The sequence below is a fragment of the Pelobates fuscus genome, chromosome 1, assembly GCF_036172605.1.
Source record: "Pelobates fuscus isolate aPelFus1 chromosome 1, aPelFus1.pri, whole genome shotgun sequence".
Classification (NCBI taxonomy): domain Eukaryota; kingdom Metazoa; phylum Chordata; class Amphibia; order Anura; family Pelobatidae; genus Pelobates; species Pelobates fuscus.
Window position 1 is genome coordinate 293748409 of NC_086317.1, and position 19475 is coordinate 293767883.

The following is a 19475-nucleotide window of genomic DNA, read 5'->3' on the forward strand; positions in this document are numbered from 1 at the left end:
AGGGCGCTCTCTCTCTCTTACGCGCACAGGGCGCTCTCTCTCTCTCTTACGCGCACAGGGCGCTCTCTCTCTCTTACGCGCACAGGGCGCTCTCTCTCTCTCTTACGCGCACAGGGTGCTCTCTCTCTCTCTTACGCGCACAGGGTGCTCTCTCTCTCTCTTACGCGCACAGGGTGCTCTCTCTCTCTCTTACGCGCACAGGGTGCTCTCTCTCTCTCTCTCTGTTACGCGCACAGGGCGCTCTCTCTCTCTGTTACGCGCACAGGGCGCTCTCTCTCTCTGTTACGCGCACAGGGCGCTCTCTCTCTCTGTTACGCGCACAGGGCGCTCTCTCTCTCTCTCTCTGTTACGCGCACAGGGCGCTCTCTCTCTCTCTCTGTTACGCGCACAGGGCGCTCTCTCTCTCTCTCTGTTACGCGCACAGGGCGCTCTCTCTCTCTCTGTTACGCGCACAGGGCGCTCTCTCTCTCTCTGTTACGCGCACAGGGCGCTCTCTCTCTCTCTGTTACGCGCACAGGGCGCTCTCTCTCTCTCTGTTACGCGCACAGGGCGCTCTCTCTCTCTCTGTTACGCGCACAGGGTGCTCTCTCTCTCTCTGTTACGCGCACAGGGTGCTCTCTCTCTCTCTGTTACGCGCACAGGGTGCTCTCTCTCTCTCTGTTACGCGCACAGGGTGCTCTCTCTCTCTCTGTTACGCGCACAGGGTGCTCTCTCTCTCTCTGTTACGCGCACAGGGTGCTCTCTCTCTCTCTGTTACGCGCACAGGGTGCTCTCTCTCTCTCTGTTACGCGCACAGGGCGCTCTCTCTCTCTCTGTTACGCGCACAGGGGCGCTCTCTCTCTCTCTGTTACGCGCACAGGGGCGCTCTCTCTCTCTGTTACGCGCACAGGGGCGCTCTCTCTCTCTCTGTTACGCGCACAGGGGCGCTCTCTCTCTCTCTGTTACGCGCACAGGGGCGCTCTCTCTCTCTCTGTTACGCGCACAGGGGCGCTCTCTCTCTCTCTGTTACGCGCACAGGGGCGCTCTGTTACGCGCACACACACAGAGAGAGAGAGACACACACTACCTTGTCCTTATCCTCTGATTAACACGCCCATTTTGGATTCCAGTGGATGAACCTTTTTTTTTTTTTTTTTATGTATTTTTTTTATTTCTTTAATATTATACACACTCTCTCTACAGCCCATAGCCACAGATGCATTACATTACACCACAAACCCAGCACAACAAAAACCGACCTGATTACACAATACCACTCTACACACAAGCAGGCTCCAAACACATGCACAATACTCTATCCTGGCCCTTTCGTCTCCTGGTATCCCATTTAGAGATGCCAGAGACAAGTTGCAAGGAAACACAGTGCAAGCATGTTATTAAATTTGCTTGCCCAGTGCAGAACAAATACAGGGCGTTTTTCTGATGCCACAGCTCTTTAGCAGAGCTCTGCTTATAGTCTGTGCTGGAAGAGCATTGCACCTACATGCTCACTATGAGAGGAGGCGTGTTTTTCACTGGTAATGACAAAACACACCCGCTCTGCCACGCCCCCTTCTTAGTGGACCGCTGTGATTGAATAGATTCCTGGGCCGAATTTTTTTTCCCAGTCCAGCCCTGAAAACTGCGATTTCATTTATCTTCTGTAATGGTTTTCAAACTGATAGACGAGTCACTAGAGGACTAGCATTATAGTGGTATTAATTATTAAATAGAATTGACATTTCTAACAAATAGCTTTTCATCATATGTTATGAACACGTTGAATTGTTTTTTTTTTTGTTTTTTTTTATCCCAAGGTGGAACATTACAGGTCTGTTTTTTACATGGCTAGGTTATATTTACTTAATGTTAGGGCTGTTGATATGTGCATTAATTGAAGTTCTCTTGTGACAGCTAAGATGTGTGATGCTATCTCTGCTGTCTTTTTGCAAAGCTCTATAGATATTTCTTCCATGTCAAACTTGGATCTTTTTCAGTCACGACACCCACAGAAGCTCTGTGGTTTTTCTCTACCATCTGTTTAATTACTTGAGGTTTTTTAATTTGATTTTCTAAACTTGTTTTTTCTTTTGACAGGAAGAAAAAAAAAATGCAATCACAGATTTCTTTGTGGTGTGTGTGTATGTGTGTGTATGTTTATGTATATATCTGTATATGTATATATCGAGATAGATAGATGTATGTATGTGTATATATATATATATTAAAAAAAAATGTATTTGCCACTATTACCTTTTATAAATTAGACGTGTTTAATGCTGTAGCTACTCCTGTCCAGATTAAGCTCTATTTTATTACATCAGGGCTTTGTGCTAGATGACTGATGGGGACTGTCCAGCGTTCAGTATTAACTGCCAATGTTTTTGTTTTTGTAAAAGAAGATTCCAGGCTGGAGTGCCCTCACTTTAACACATTATGGAGAGACAAACCCGTTTCCATTGTTTCCATTGTTCTTCCATAAATCTCTGCTGTAGTACATATTGCATTAGCCCGGTGAGCAGTCACTAGTAGTTTCATTAATTCATTCATTCATTCATTCTGTGACTTCTTGCTTGCCTGATTTATTTCATTCATGCTTTTTCATGAATGAAGCCACTTGTGTCTAACTTGCAGTTGTATAGGCTGTTTTTATAGAATGCTATATGAGAGCCTGTAAAATACTTAGGGCTCGTATGGTGTGTGAATGCTGCAAAAAATTTTTTTTTATAAATTTGTTTATTATTAGTTTTTCTTTTGTATAAACATCACATATAAGCATATCATACATTGCGTACATGTCATACATATCATACAAACCGGTACAATAAATAAAAACATACATAGAGACTCGAAAACATATAACAAAGTTGACCACCCTACCCTATTCATTCAACTCAACCCTAAATTACATAAGATTAGATTACATTTCCACTCCTTCAGAAATTACCAATCAGAAGTTACCGATTAATTACAGCACAGTGTTTATATTTCAGCATTTAATTCTCGAGGACCTTTAGCCAATCATCCCAGATCTCATATTGTCTAATATTAATACTTAAATTCGAGGCTATTCCCCTTTCCATTTTACATTGAACAATAATAGATGCTTTGATTTGTGGCCATGGATCTACTATTGTCCCCTTCCAATTTTTGGCGATGGCCATTTTAAAGGCCATCAGGGCCTGAATCAGAAGATCTCTCTTATCTTTAGTTAATTGTGGTAGATGCAAATGTAAGAGCAAATTTTCTGGGGTCCAAGAATGGTTCAAGTCCAAAAATATATTTATGTGATCCATTAATTGAACCCAGGCTTCCTTAATTGGTGCACAGAATGCTATATGAGAGCCTGTAAAATACTTAGGGCTCGTATGGTGTGTGAATGCTGCAAAATTACTTACTGAAAGCCAAGCTTAAATAGCAGCGTTCTGTGATTTGAGACCGTGGTTTAAATGCATATGATATGCATTGCAATATTACTTAAGGACTAGAAAGCCAAACCTTTCACTATCACTGAATGAGGCTACATTGACATGGAGGGTGAGGTAGCAGGTTCTAGTATAAAAAGAGGTCATTTTGCAACTATTCTGGTGAGGTCTCACAACTTTCTCTGTAGTTTTAGGAGATATCCTTGTCGCGAAGACCTGAGAGTGGATGGGACGCATACTGGTAGAAGTTTAAGGAAGAGAGAAGTGCATTATGTTAGTTCTGTTACATGTGGAATGAATTGATTTTAATTATGTTGTGAATCCTCAATAAGAATTGTGTTTATTATGGCTAAGGATGTTCTATCATCCAGCACTCACCAGGCTTTGACCATTTAGCTGCAATAGAGAAAGCTATCTGTCTAGAAGATACAGTAGAGGTGGGTATTGTGTGTGTGTGTGTGTGTGTGTGTGTATATATATATATATATATATTATTATTCCTAGAAAATAATCAGAAGAGTGAAACGTTGCACTTACACATTTTCATGTATATTAAGTTGTACAGGATAAAAAGAGATGCATCAGTAGGTCTAACAGCATTTGCATTACCCTTATCCAGGGAGATGGATACTTTGGAGTTCATTGTGTCTTTTTTGTGTGTGTGTCGCACTTGTATAGGTGTGTTCATGTATGCTTAGGGCTGTGTGTGTTTTATGTATCAGTTTATATTTGTATATACACACAAGATAACTGAAAAACCTTATTATCTAAAGTAATGTACGAATAAATGCTTTAATAGCACATCTGAGATTAAAATTTTACATTGCAGAGATTAAAACCCTATGATTTGGGCCAATTAGTCTCCTGGATTGTATTTATAGCAACATCATTAAGCCGTAATATACTGGGATAAATTAGGTTTCTGCAAAGCAAATCTAGCTAGCAATGTTTAATTTACTACTTTAAACCTTCTTTTGCACTCATCAGTTTTATTATGTGGCTGCATCTTAAAGGAACACTCTAAACTCTGGATTAGGATTGGAACTGGAAAAGCAAATATCCCACAATTTTCACCGTCCTCCTGCTGCTTAATTCGGTGTTCGAATCCCGGCGAAACTACTGAATTTCATCCTAACAGAATGAGAACAGTTGGTCCATTCGTGTTTGGACGCAGTTCAGGACTTTTGTTAGGATCGGAATTTCATTCGAATGAATGAAACTCTGATCCTATTTGTGCCATGAGTAGATAACTCCCTAATTCCCACGGTTTTAGGGAGCTATCTGCTAAAAGGCTGAAAGACCTAAATTGGTCTATCAGCCAAATTTACTAATACTAATGCTTTGACCACAGGAAATGGAACAGACTTTGCTCCTGCCCTGGGTCAAAGCTGGTCAAGCGTAGGAAAAATACATAAGATAAAATAGTCCCTACTTTGTCTTATATTTTAAAGAAAACTAGAGCAGATATGAAGAACAGATCATGAAAGGGAGAGAAGAGGAATCGATTGGGGAAAGTTAAGTTCAGCATGAAAGTGCTGCTTTAAACCATTCTAAAACTGTTTGAGACTATGTAATGTGAAAGGGGGGAGCGGTCCTGGCATCATTACTACCACGGCATGCTGCAGTTATTATTGTCTTTAAAGTTCAGCAAATTACTCTGTCAGGCATAGGCAACCTTCGGCTCTGCAGATGTTTTGGACTACACCTCCCATGATGCTTTGCCAGCATTATGTGTAAGAGCATTTTGGGGGATGTAGTCCACAACATCTGGAGAGCCGAAGGTTGCCTATCCCTGCTCTATGTGAATGAAATGCTGTACCCGTCTTGTTTAATTCCACATTTCCTAAGAATTTCATTAAAGTAACACTCCAAGCAAGCACCATTGCCAATACAGCCTGTGGTCATGGTTATGGTGGTAGAAGTGCCCTGGCCCAACCCAAACGTGATGTCAAACCATATTTAGTACACTTTGACACTTACCTGGGTTTTATCTGGTCTCCTCTGTAAAAAAAAAAAACAACAAAAAAAACAACAACACATTATTCATACTATTCATGCTGTGTTTTTTTTTCGATCAAATTATACAAAGAAAAATAAAATAAAAAGTTAGTGCACTATATAAATACTAATAATAATTTGAACAACGTTTCTTAAGCAAACTGCACATTCCATCAGAGCTATTTTCAATATAGCAATGTGGACATGTGGTGGAGGGTTCCATTACTTATGTTCAGAATATAAATTGACTCTGTCCAAAAGAGAGGGAATAGTCAAATCACAACAGCCCATTGTGATAATAGTTCCATTAGTCACCTGGCGACAGGTCAAATTTTTTTTGGCTTTCACTTGGGCTCCGCAAGGCACGTATAGTCCTTACGGTCATATTGATACAGCTAAAGCTGAAGTTCTCATTCCACTTTGGATATGCTTTTTGTCCACGTTTTAGCGGAATTCATTGGCACAGTGTGTCTGTTGATGATCTTGGTTTACAGTGCTCCTTTAACCCCTTAAGGACCAAACTTCTGGAATAAAAGGGAATCATGACATGTCACACATGTCATGTGTCCTTAAGGGGTTAATCTCCCGTGCACCCCCACCCCCTTTATCTAGTAGAGCCTGGAAAATAATCCCCTCCCTTACACACAATGTGTAATTATTAAAACTGTGTGCACCAATAAATAAAGCAGGGTATTGTTTTAACTGGTCTAACACTTTGGAAGTATAGGCTTCCTAGGGATCATTTTGCTATTTAATATTGGACAACCCTGATTCATATATTTAGTGTCTTTCTATGAAACAATATTTCATGCACAGTGCGAGTCTTCCCCGTGTCTACCTGTGACATAGTTATTAAACCCAGCACAAGGCATTAGCACATGGAATACAAGAGTGTGAAAAATTAGACCAGTTTAGTGTGAAAATTGTGTTTATGGAAACATTGTGTAATATGTGACCTGCAGAGCTCCATTTGCCTCTCAACTGCCATGTTAGTGGCGTGCTTGCTCATTATCCCAGATCCATGCAATACTGTGGAATTTATTACCATTTTACTACTGGGAATTGAATGGAGGGGCTTTGGGAAAAAAAGAGGGACAGGACATGGGCTAAGGGGAGGGGTGTAGTCGAATGAGCTGCACAACAAGCCTGGGTACAATCAGGCGCACAGAATGGCCATTTTGAAGCTGGGAGACTGCGTGACGTATTGAGCTCTCTGGAAGAGATCTTGGAGGACCAGTAGGCAGAGCAGAATAGAGGCTGACAAGTCTGCATCCTGGGAAGCTCTACAAGCTTACAGTAGGAGCCCAGAGCCACTCAATCATTGCAGCTCCTAAATAGAAGTCTAGGGGCAAAGTGTTTGTTGGAAAGGGGATTTAAAAAGCATTCTTGGTGCATGGGATGAAGCCAGCCATGGAAACTGCAGCAGAGGAAACAACTGAACAAAGCCAAGACAAAAAAGGTACCAGAGAGAGTGAGTTATTGTATAGAGGACAGAGGGCTTGGCTCATTCGCTGTGCTTTTTAATGTATAGAACGCTTGGTTAATGCACAGAATGCCTGCTGATCTCTAGGAACACGCAGGGCATTCGAATCGCGGTTTGTATTCTGGACATGCTAATTGGATATCTTGTTTACAGGATAACTGCACATATAGTTTAACCTCGGTGTAAACGGCAACAAATGCTTATCACTGCAACGGAATCTGATTTTGCGTAATTGAATCTTGCAGCGCAGACTGCTAATCGTGCGGGTTGGATTCTCCTAGAAATCTGTGCTCTTGGTACTTTTCTAGAGCCAGGGTCTTTGTTTTCTAGATTTCTGGTGTTTTCCTCGTTATATGTAAACAGATGCTTTGGAGCCCTGCATGGCTTCGTTCTCCCGGTTCTGTGGTCTGATAATCCCTTACCATTATTGGCACGTAGTTGGGCATAGTTTTATGTAATGGACTCCTAGTAAGTGAAGCCATGTTTAATTTATGGTTCCTGTGAAAATGAATTACGCCATCACTTTGCCATCACTTTGCTCTAAGCTGTGTGTTGGGTTTTGGAAAGATTTTTCGCTTTTTATTGGATAAGGCACGCATACTGTTAGAAATGTAAAAACCTTTTTTATTTTTTTTGGTTGTAAACAATGTCTACTTACAAATTCGATTACCGTTTCTTACCATTTTTCAAACCCTTTTCGTATTCCATTTGTGCAGGACATGTTTTTTCATATCACTTGAATATCTACAATCCTATTGAGATTAAGATAATCTATTGTGTGTGTGTTTGTGATTTATATTGAGATTTAAAAAATAAAGAATATATATTCAACCTGTAGCTGTTCACACAGTTTAATGCTTCTTTAATTCATTTTTTTTTTAAATCAATATTGTTTCAGAAGTTGAAAGCACAAAGCAATGTAAATAGACATGTTTACAACAAATTTCTAATTGAATAGGCTCTCTATGGTCTTTGCAATAATGGCCATATATCTTTTTTTTAAAGTACATAGCCACAATTAGATAACATGTTAAGCATTCCGTATCTAAACTAATGTTGGCTAACCTTGGCAATATAAGTGTTTGCAGAGTAAGTTTCTTATTCTGTTTTACCCCCCTAAAGGTTGCCCAAGCACAATGGGCAGTATACTCTTGTAAGCAATGTTGGATGTGCCAAGGTCCTACAGCATGGATATCCACAGATGTAGCAATGGAACTCCCACATTACCTGAACAGCCGTTCTGCTAGCAAAGCATAATGGGTATTGTAGTGCCACCAGATTTGAAGATCTATCTGTTTGGCCATTCCTGATTTTGTAGCATTATTATCCAATTCTATACCTGTGATTAGTTTATATTTGTCTGCATTTTATTTTTCTTTGCAGTGTTTTTAGCACTGAATGTGCAGAAGGGATTTCAGATTTATTATAAAACGTGAAGTCAAAGTAACAAATACATTCTGTTTTAAGCACTTCACTTCATGTAACAATCTTAACAAGAAATATTGGAAGATTGCAAAATATAAAAACATTCTGCTGACCCCTCTGTTCCTTACGATGATTTATTTAAATGAATGGTATAAAAACACCAGGTATTTCTGAACAGCAGAGGACTCACTCCTAAGGTAGACGTATTGTCTTAAGCGGAGCTGTTCAATTTGAGAGTACGATATTTCTACACTGATGGTCTCTCGGTGTTTAAGCTATAGATCACCGGTGACTTGTCCACCAAGCAATGCAATTAATAGTAGAGTATCCAGCATCTTAACCATTATGCGTACCTAATGACTTATACCAATGGCAAATAAAATGTGAGGGGCAATATAACTAAACGAAAAATGGACATTGGGGTTTAAACACTACACAGTGAATTATACTTGAAAACTGAATTAAATGGGCACTCTAAGCAACATAACGGCTAAACTGAGCTGCAATGATTATGTTGCCTAGAGTGCCTGGGCGCTGTCTCCTGGTTTTATGCCACACCATGGCAGAGAGGGCTGGAGTCAGATTGTCCAGCATTGGCAGCATGTCAATGTTCTTCAAGTTAAACAACATTCACATTGATACGTGTTAATTGTGTATTATCACTCTGCTAGAGAAGGGATAGTCCTGTTTTTTGTCAAGATGTTTCTTAATGCTTTCAAATAAAACCAGGATAGCAGTGAGAAACTGTACACAAAGTAAAACCTTACTGAGCTGTATTGGTGGCTTAGAGTGCCCCTTAGACAAATTCAAAATAATTCTACATTGTATTTATTATGGTTTAACTCCAGTATATTACACACCATCTTAACCCCTTAAGGACCAAACTTCTGGAATAAAAGGGAATCCTGACATGTCACACATTTCATGTGTCCTTAAGGGGTTAAGGAATTTTTGATTTAACCCCTTAAGGACCAAACTTCTGGAATAAAAGGGAATCATGACATGTCACACATGTCATGTGTCCTTAAGGGGTTAAAGGAACACTATAGCGTTGGGAATGCAGATTTTATTCCGAATGCAATAGTGTCCCTCTCCCCACCATGTGCAATAAAAAAGTAATGAATACACTATTTACTTATTTGTTACCATTACACAGAGGCTTGGCTCTGATCTTTCAGCGATGGCATGCAGAGGAGGCATGGCCTCTTCCAAGAGGTCCAATCCAGTGCTCCTATTGGAGACCTAATGCACATAAGTGGCAAACACCACACGCGTGTTCACAGTTCCCAATAGGAGTTTAACTTTATGCTTTCTTATGGTGCCTCCACGTAACGTGACAATTTTTTTACTCTGTGCAGCGGAAGCGCTTTTAATTGCTGGTATACTAAATTCTGCAGTGTAACCATTGCAGTTTCTCAAAAGCTGCCATGTTTTTTTACACGGCACAGTTAAAGGACCACTTTAGTGCCAGGAAAACAAACTTGTTTTCCTGGCACTATAGTGCTCTGAGGGTGCCCCAACCCTCAGGGTCCCACTCCCGCTGCGCTGAAGGGGGGGGGGGAAGGGGTTAATCCCTTACCTTTTTCCCAGTGCCAGTCTCCCTCGGCACTGGGACTCTGCTCCCTCTTCTGTCATCGGCTGAATGCGCATGTGTGGCAAGAACCGCGCGCGCATTCAGCCAGTCCATAGGAAAGCATTCTCAATGCTTTCCTATGGACGCTGGCGTCTTCTCACTGTGAAAATCACAGTGAGAAGCGCGGAAGCGCCTCTAGTGGCTGTCAAGGAGACAGCCACTATAGGCTGGATTAACCCATATGTAAACATAGCAGTTTATCTGAAACTGCTATGTTTACAGCAGAAAGGGTTAATCCTAGGTGGACCTGGCACCCAGACCACTTAATTAAGCTGAAGTGGTCTGGGTGCCTATAGTGGTCCTTTAAGAGGACTGGAACACTGCACCCAGACCACTTAATGGAGATACAGTGGTCTGGGTGACTATATTGTTCATTTAATGTTTAGCATCATTCAACATATTTTGAGATTGTTCAAAATGGATGCACACTGGAGCAACATGTATAAAATGTAGTAATGATGGTGGATACCAGGAGAACCTGCAGGTTTTCTTTGGTTTCCATAGTGATTGTTTCAACAGTGGCACAACTAAGCCCAATAGGATAAATCAGGGAAAAGAGAGGGGGGGATGAACATCCTCTATGGATCTTGTTTATAATCTGTAAAATTACACCAAGAGGCTTTAGTGTGAATGAGGCTTTTAGAATGCCTGTTTGGCAATTGTAAAGACCAAATAATTGCAGAATCTACTTCTGACACCCCCTCTCCTTTTCATGTAAATGTAAAGAAAAGAAAATCTATACAGTAGATGATGGATAAATGGCAGTCTAAGTGAAAAAATTGAGACAGTTCGTGTAAAAGCGCCCCTGTAGTCTATATGCAGAGGCGGCTCTCTAATTAGGCGGTTTAGGCGGCCGCCTAAGGCCTCGCGCTGGCTGGGGCCTCGCGGCCGCCTAAACCGCCTGTGGGCAGAGTGTGTCAGGTCCTCAGTCAGTGACCGAGGACCTGACACCAGGAGGGGGCCCGGCGGCTTGCCCGGTATGCCGCCGGGTGCGAGGCCCCTCCTGGCTGCCCGGCCAGCCACCGCAGACACTGGTCTGCAGCTCCGCAGTGAGCAGAGCTGCAGACCATGTGTCTCGCGAGAACCGGCCAATCAGAGCGTTGCCGCGGGTTACCACGGCAACGCTCTGATTCACTCGCGAGATTACATGGTCTGCAGCTCAGCGGAGCTGCAGACCGGAAGCAGTGGCCACCGGACCACCAGGGAGCCCACTGGACCACCAGGGAAATTAAGGTAGGTTCAGCCTCACCCTGCCCCCAGCCTCACTACCCCCACACCACCCTCAGCCTCAGCCCCACTACCCCCCCACCTCCCTCAGCCTCACTACCCCCCACACCCCCCTCAGCCTCACCCCCCACCACCCTCAGCCCCACTACCCCCACACCACCCTCAGCCTCACCCCCCTCAGCCCCACTACCCCCACACCACCCTCAGCCTCACCCCCACCTCCCTCAGCCTCACTACCCCCCACAGCCTCACTACGCCCCCCACTACCCTCAGCCTCAATACCCCTCACACCACCCTCAGCCTCACTACCCCCACACCACCCTCAGCCTCACTACCCCAACCACCCTCAGCCTCACTACCCCAACCACCCTCAGCCTCACCCCCACTACCCTCAGCCTCACTACCCCCACCTCCCTCAGCCTCACTACCCCCCACACCCCCCTCAGCCTCACCCCCCACCACCCTCAGCCCCACTACCCCCCACACCACCCTCAGCCTCACCCCCCACCACCCTCAGCCCCACTACCCCCACACCACCCTCAGCCTCACCACCCTCCTCAGCCTCACCCCCACCACCCTCATCCTCACCACCACCCCCACCACACCACCCCACCACCCTCAGCCTCACCACCACCCCCAGCATCACCCTCAACATCACCCCCCCACCACCCTCAACATCACCCCCACCACCCTCAACATCACCCCCACCACCCTCAGCCTCACCACCCTCAGCCTCACCCTCACCACCACCCCACCACCCTCAGCCTCACCACCCTCAGCCTCACCATAACCCACCACCCTCAGCCTCAATACCCCCCACCACCCTCAGCCTCACTACCCCCCACCACCCTCACTACCCCCCCACCACCCTCAGCCCCACTACCCCCCCACCACCCTCAGCCCCACACCACCCTCAGCATCACCACCCCCAATCACCCTCAGCCTCACTACCCCCCACACCACCCTCAGCATCACCACCCCCCACCACCCTCAGCCTCACCACCCCCCACCCTTAGCCTCACCCCACCACCACCCTCAACATCACCCTCAACATCACCTCTGCCTCACCACCACCCTCAGCCTCACCGCCCCCCCACCCTCAACATCACCCCCACCCCCTCAGCCTCACCACCCCCCTCAGCCTCACCACCCCACCACCCTCAGCATCACCCCCACCACTCTCAGCACCACCCCCAGCATCACCCCCACCACCCTCAGCATCACCCTCAACATCACCCCCACCACCCTCAGCCTCACCACCCTCCTCAGCCTCACCCCCACCACCCTCATCCTCACCACCACCCCCACCACACCACCCCACCACCCTCAGCCTCACCACCACCCCCAGCATCACCCTCAACATCACCCCCCCACCACCCTCAACATCACCCCCACCACCCTCAACATCACCCCCACCACCCTCAGCCTCACCACCCTCAGCCTCACCCTCACCACCACCCCACCACCCTCAGCCTCACCACCCTCAGCCTCACCATACCCCACCACCCTCAGCCTCAATACCCCCCACCACCCTCAGCCTCACTACCCCCCACCACCCTCACTACCCCCCCACCACCCTCAGCCCCACTACCCCCCCCACCACCCTCAGCCCCACACCACCCTCAGCATCACCACCCCCAATCACCCTCAGCCTCACTACCCCCCACACCACCCTCAGCATCACCACCCCCCACCACCCTCAGCCTCACCACCCCCCACCCTTAGCCTCACCCCACCACCACCCTCAACATCACCCTCAACATCACCTCTGCCTCACCACCACCCTCAGCCTCACCGCCCCCCCACCCTCAACATCACCCCCACCCCCTCAGCCTCACCACCCCACCACCCTCAGCATCACCCCCACCACTCTCAGCACCACCCCCAGCATCACCCCCACCACCCTCAGCATCACCCTCAACATCACCCCCACCACCCTCAGCCTCACCACCCTCCTCAGCCTCACCCCCACCACCCTCATCCTCACCACCACCCCCACCACACCACCCCACCACCCTCAGCCTCAGCCTCACCACCACCCCCAGCATCACCCTCAACATCACCCCCCCACCACCCTCAACATCACCCCCACCACCCTCAACATCACCCCCACCACCCTCAGCCTCACCACCCTCAGCCTCACCCTCACCACCACCCCACCACCCTCAGCCTCACCACCCTCAGCCTCACCATACCCCACCACCCTCAGCCTCAATACCCCCCCACCACCCTCAGCCTCACTACCCCCCACCACCCTCACTACCCCCCCACCACCCTCAGCCTCACTACCCCCCACACCACCCTCAGCATCACCACCCCCCACACCACCCTCAGCCTCACCACCCCCACACCACCCTCAGCATCACCACCCCCCACCCTTAGCCTCACCCCACCACCACCCTTAGCCTCACCCCACCACCACCCTCAACATCACCCCCACCACCCTCAACATCACCCCCACCACCCTCTGCCTCACCACCACCCTCAGCCTCACCGCCCCCCCACCCTCAACATCACCCCCACCCCCTCAGCCTCACCACCCCCTCAGCCTCACCACCCCCCTCAGCCTCACCACCCCACCACCCTCAGCATCACCCCCACCACTCTCAGCACCACCCCCAGCATCACCCCCACCACCCTCAGCACCACCCCCAGCATCACCCCCACCACCCTCAGCCTCACCACCACCCCCAGCATCACCCCCACCACCCTCAGCCTCACCACCCTCATCCTCACCACCACCCCCACCACCCTCAGCCTCACCACCCCACCACCCTCAGCCTCACCACCCCACCCCCCTCAGCCTCACCACCCCACCACCCTCTGCCTCACCATCCCCCACCACCCTCAGCCTCACCACCCCCACCACCCTCAGCATCTACCCCCCTCAGCATCTACCCCCCTCAGCATCTACCCCCCTCACCATCTACCCCCCCTCACCATCTACCCCCCCTCACCATCTACCCCCCCTCACCATCTACCCCCCCTCACCATCTACCCCCCCTCACCATCTACCCCCCCTCACCATCTACCCCCCCTCACCATCTACCCCCCTCACCATCTACCCCCCTCACCATCTACCCCCCCTCACCATCTACCCCCCCTCACCATCTACCCCCCCTCACCATCTACCCCCCCTCACCATCTACCCCCCCTCACCATCTACCCCCCCTCACCATCTACCCCCCCTCACCATCTACCCCCCCTCACCATCTACCCCCCCTCACCATCTACCCCCCCTCACCATCTACCCCCCCTCACCATCTACCCCCCCTCACCATCTACCCCCCCTCACCATCTACCCCCCCTCACCATCTACCCCCCCTCACCATCTACCCCCCTCACCATCTACCCCCCCTCACCATCTACCCCCCCTCACCATCTACCCCCCCTCACCATCTACCCCCCCTCACCATCAACTCCCCCTCCTTCTCACATTACCCCCCCTTCTCACATTACCATCACCCCTCTCACATCACCCCCCACACCATCACCTCCCTGTCACCCTCACCCGCCTCTCCTTCTCACCATCACCCCCCCATACACACAACACACTTCAAGCAGCTACCCCATACACATAGGGTCTCAGACAAAAACATACATTCACACACAAGGATACTCTGTCAGACACTCTCAGGCACATACACTGACACTTTTTTGTTAGTGGGGCCTCATGTTTGAGTTTCGCCTAAGGCCTCATAAAGTCTAGAGCCGCCTCTGTCTATATGTAAGAATTCTGTAAATCTGCATGTAAAGTATAAAATACCCTGCATGACTTCAAGATAAAAGTAATGATTTTGATTAAATCTCCCTGGTTTATCTGACTGTTCTAACCACATTTAAAGAAGTTATATCTTTCATTGCTGGACAGTCATGAGTGCTAGAGGAAAACAAAAGGCGTTCTATTATAGAGCTTGTGATGTAGTTGACCTGATTTTTTTTTTTTTTTTTAAAGATGCATCATATGTTTTATTAAAATTATCTTTTGGATTTTGAAGAGTTTAGGATAAATCTGTTGGTGATTATATCTTATTTCAGTATCAAATTCACTACACAGGTTTTACATTTAAGAAAAAGATGCAAAAATTCAAACGAATATCAAGGTTTATAAAAGACTGCATTTTTTTCCCTCTAACCTTTTTAAATCTTTAAGACTACCTCATTTGGGCTGAGTACTCCACATTTTTACTGTAATGAACCCCTTTATTTATCAAACTTAGATGTAAAATCAGAGGAATACACCCTGTAAGTGTGTGTACATACAGCTCTGGTGCTACCGCTAGGCAAACTAGACTGCCACAAAGGGCACACAGCCAACGGCAAAACTATGGGGGTCGTTGAGGTCACCAGTGAGACCAAGCCCCTGTGTCTGCCTGTCAGGGGGCCCATGAGCTAGCCACCTTAGGGGCCCCGAGGAGGTGGCTGACCTATGTAAATGGCAGGTGCCATTCCCAAAATACAGTAGCGCTGTTGCTGCTGCAGTTCCTTACTTTTATCAGTCTATACTGATGTTCAAATGGCAATTAGATGAATATTTGCAAAAGCATAATATTCATGGATGCAAGTTCTAAATGGTGGGGTAATAGCTTGGTGATTCAAGGAACTTTTTCTTAGTTTCTTGCAAAAATGGAAGAACTTCTTTTGGCTCAATAACAAAAACAGATGTGAGGCTGAACTTGATGGAAAAATGTAACTGCTCCCTCACGTGCCCTTTGTGGGGAAGCCGGAATATGACGTCACTCCAGCTCGGCAATACAAAATGGTACATGAGGGAGCAGTGAGGAAGAACAAGAAGATTAAAGTAGCCCCACACTAGACCCAAACCAGCTCTCGGAAACACAGAGGGTCTGGGTCATCCTCCAAAATAATAAAAACTATAAATATAATTTGTGTGTGTCCCTCCGTGAGTTTGTCATTGAGAGTGTGTCTGTCCCAAATGAGCGAATGTCAAATGACCCTGCAGGCACTGGAGCCACACCGGATCTGTCTGTTTCTGGGGGGTGGGGGGAGAGGGGGAGAGAATCTTTGCAAAATATGCAGATGCAGACCCCTAATATTGACAGATTTGCGTTAATTGTAGACCTCACCTACCCTAACTAGCCTAATCATAAATGTTTATAGCGTAATCATAAATGTTGTCATGTGATTAAGAAGAGTTTTATTCATTTCATACCAAGTTTGTGTTCTTGTATTTAAAAACAAACCAAACCAGCACCTCTGAAAGGATTTGCAGAGATCATATTTCAATATAAAAATTTGTTGAATCTCACTTAGGCGAAACTCTTAGAGCAACTTATTAGAATGTTAATAGATTCTAAAATATAATAATGCACAAGTTAGCTTCCAGGTAGCAGCCAAAAATAACACAATTCTGTTTTATGTTTTCCATCAGCGGCTTTGATCTTCTGTAGTCTTTGCTGTCAAGGAAGCCAGCAATACTTTAATGTCCTTTACTGTAAGGCATTGTTGGAAGACTGTGACAGTGGTCTTTTTTTTTTTTTTTTTTAGTTAGGTTTTATTGAAGAGCCTGTGCGCAAATCGTTGCTGGATTTGTAAAACTGCACCAATTTGTTAATTGATTTTGCAAATTGTTCTTTGTTTCTAATAGGAGAACCTGGAAAAAATATTTTGCACACCATCTTTTCATTTTCAAAAGTAGAAAGAGGTTTAGCTTTTAAAATATTTTTTTTTTTTCTGATGAACCTTTTATTTGCCATTTATTTAGATATATTAAAGGGACACTATAGTCACCTGAACAACTTTAGCTCAATGAAGCAGTTTTGGTGTATAGAACATGCCCCTTCAGCCTCACTGCTCAATCCTCTGCCATTTAGGAGTTAAATCCCTTTGTTTATGAACCCTAGTCACACCTCCCTGCATGTGACTTGCCCAGCCTTCCATAAACACTTCCTGTAAAGAGAGCCCTATTTAGTCTTTCTTTATTGCAAGTTCTGTTTAATTGAGATTTTCTTATTCCCTGCTATGCTACTAGCTTGCTAGACCCTGCAAGAGCCTCCTGTATGTGATTAAAGTTCAATTTAGAGATCGAGATACAATTATTTAAGGTAGTTTTTTTTTTTTCATGCAAGCTCTGTCAATCATAGCCAGGGGAGGTGTGGCTAGGGCTGCATAAACAGAAACAAAGTGATTTAACTCCTAAATGACAGTGAATTGAGCAGTGAAATTGCAAGGGGAATGACCTATACACTAAAACTGCTTTATTTAGCTAAAGTAATTTAGGTGACTATAGTGTTTCTTTAATGTACTTATTGAAGGAAAAAAAAACTAGAAATAAATGCGCTACAGAAGTAAAAGCTACCAATATGACTCCAAGTTAAGTATTGTATAGGTGGCCAAGCGGTGTATCTGCAGCAATTGTAGAAACATTTCTTTTCAATGACTGAGCCTTGTGGGGAATTGGAGTCAAACAATAGAATAAACCCATGTGATTTATTTTTTATTTATTTTTTTGTTTTAGCACTGTTACTTTATGTAACTTCTAGTAAATACAACCATAGATGCATTCACAACTCATGAATCCTGTCCTGAAAGGTGTGGACCAATAAAAGGGCAACATGGCAAATGTATAACTTGGAAGCAAGGAGAAAGGGGGTATATAAGTGCCATTGTATATTGATTGAATTATTTCATACAACCTCATTATCTGATACTCCATGCAACTTGCTCGTTAACTTGTTTTAAGAAGTAGAATATTGCTTAAGGCAGTACCCAACTTTGGCCCTTCTGGATAATTCTGGGATATGTAGTTTAATAGCACTAATATAAAGTTTGGATATGTGTTGGAAATGATCTGTAGATGTAAGAAATGACATTCTACTTAGACGGTATTTATTTATGGAGTCTGTATGCTAACTATTTTTCCCATCAATCAATTTATATATTTCCTTCACACCAGAAGTGGGTTTATCTGGTTATTTAGTTTATTTAAGGCTACTGCTTCATCAATGTTTACCAGCTTGTAGTTGAGCATGGTTGGGGCTAGTGTGAGCTTTGGATGGATAAAGTTTTTTTTGTTTTGTTTTTTTTTTTTTGTTTGGAGAGACTATTTTTTAATATCTGTGGGGAATTAAACCTGATCTTATTTAGTTATATGTGGTTTTTATATTATGCCCTAGTTTATATTTTTTACTTGATGCCATGCTTCGGATATTTGTGGATGACGTATAAATTAAATGAACTCCTGCAATGCTATACGCGCAGCAGATACTTTCATATGACCCTAACAAATGCATAGTCTGTACTTTATATACTATGTTATTTAAAGAGGGTGCTTTATTTAGAAGTATCACAGAGTAATTATTTGATCTGCTCACTCAAGGCAGCAATGACCACTCTTGGATCTACAGATGTTTGGTTTACGTTGTCTTGATGCACAGTGAGCCTTTAAAGAAATCTTTGCCACATAACCCTCTGGTCTTAAGTTTAACCATCACTACCCTAGGCAGTAAAGGAAAAAGTTTATATGTAGTTAAAAGCCATACTTTCATGTATTTAAATGTGATGCTCTCATTACTTTTTACAAAATTTTTGTTTGAAGAAAAGTCTTTGTACTCATGGCTCTTGTTAACTGACAAATGAAGTCCTTAACCCCTTAAGGACCAAACTTCTGGAATAAAAGGGAATCATGACATTTCACACGTCATGTGTCCTTAAGGGGTTAATCTTTGCTATCAATGATGCCCTTTTGAATATGGCTTGTTATGGTTACTTAGTTTAAGATCAGGATTCTGTGATGTGTTTAGAATGTAAAGACTATGTGGTTTAAGACAGAGTCCTGACAGACTGGATGAGATGGAGTATAAATCTAATGATGTATATACAAGAAGTGCTTTCTGATTGTTAATGTATTCTTAGTTGAAACTGTAAATGAAATGTGGAATTGTTCTAATCCTATGCTGGAGAACACTGACTTTTTACCACCTAAAATTGGCAGCAAACAGCAGAGCAGAAATGGAAATTGGCAGGTACCACTGGATGTGCGGGAGTTCAAGGCCACATCAATACCACCAAGTGCCAGCAATGAGAGACAATATGAGTCCTTTGGGGATTCAAGGTAAATAATGGTCCTGGGTAGATACTGAGTTCAGTCACAGTAGTCAGTAGTTTTCAACTTCGGTTTTCTAGTAGTTTATCTAAACAGAAATTTGCATATTAAATGTAATGTGAATTGATGCCCCATGCACTTTTTTTTTTCTTTTTCCCCAATTGTATTTTTGCTTTAGGTAACAATGAGCAAATTAAGAAGACCGGAACTAAATATGTTCTCAAGACATAAATATATTGC

General features: G+C 45.0%; 1 protein-coding gene across 6 annotated transcripts in view; it reads left to right on the top strand.

Annotated features, from left to right (window-relative positions):
• The window catches only part of GPM6B (glycoprotein M6B), a 129940-nt gene that overhangs the window by 64389 nt on the left and 46076 nt on the right, over window positions 1–19475 (top strand). The window contains exons 1-2 of one of the 6 annotated variants that reach the window (XM_063457683.1): window positions 6561–6861; window positions 19125–19244. The exons of 1 other annotated variant lie outside the window; for it this stretch is intronic. In XM_063457683.1, the coding sequence (XP_063313753.1) occupies window positions 6801–6861; window positions 19125–19244 (181 nt within the window). In that variant the 5' untranslated portion in view covers window positions 6561–6800. Of the gene's footprint in view, window positions 1–6560; window positions 6862–19124; window positions 19245–19475 lie in introns of those variants that run through there. 4 more of the 6 variants (XM_063457700.1, XM_063457692.1, XM_063457710.1 and 1 more) reach the window with 4 other exon arrangements.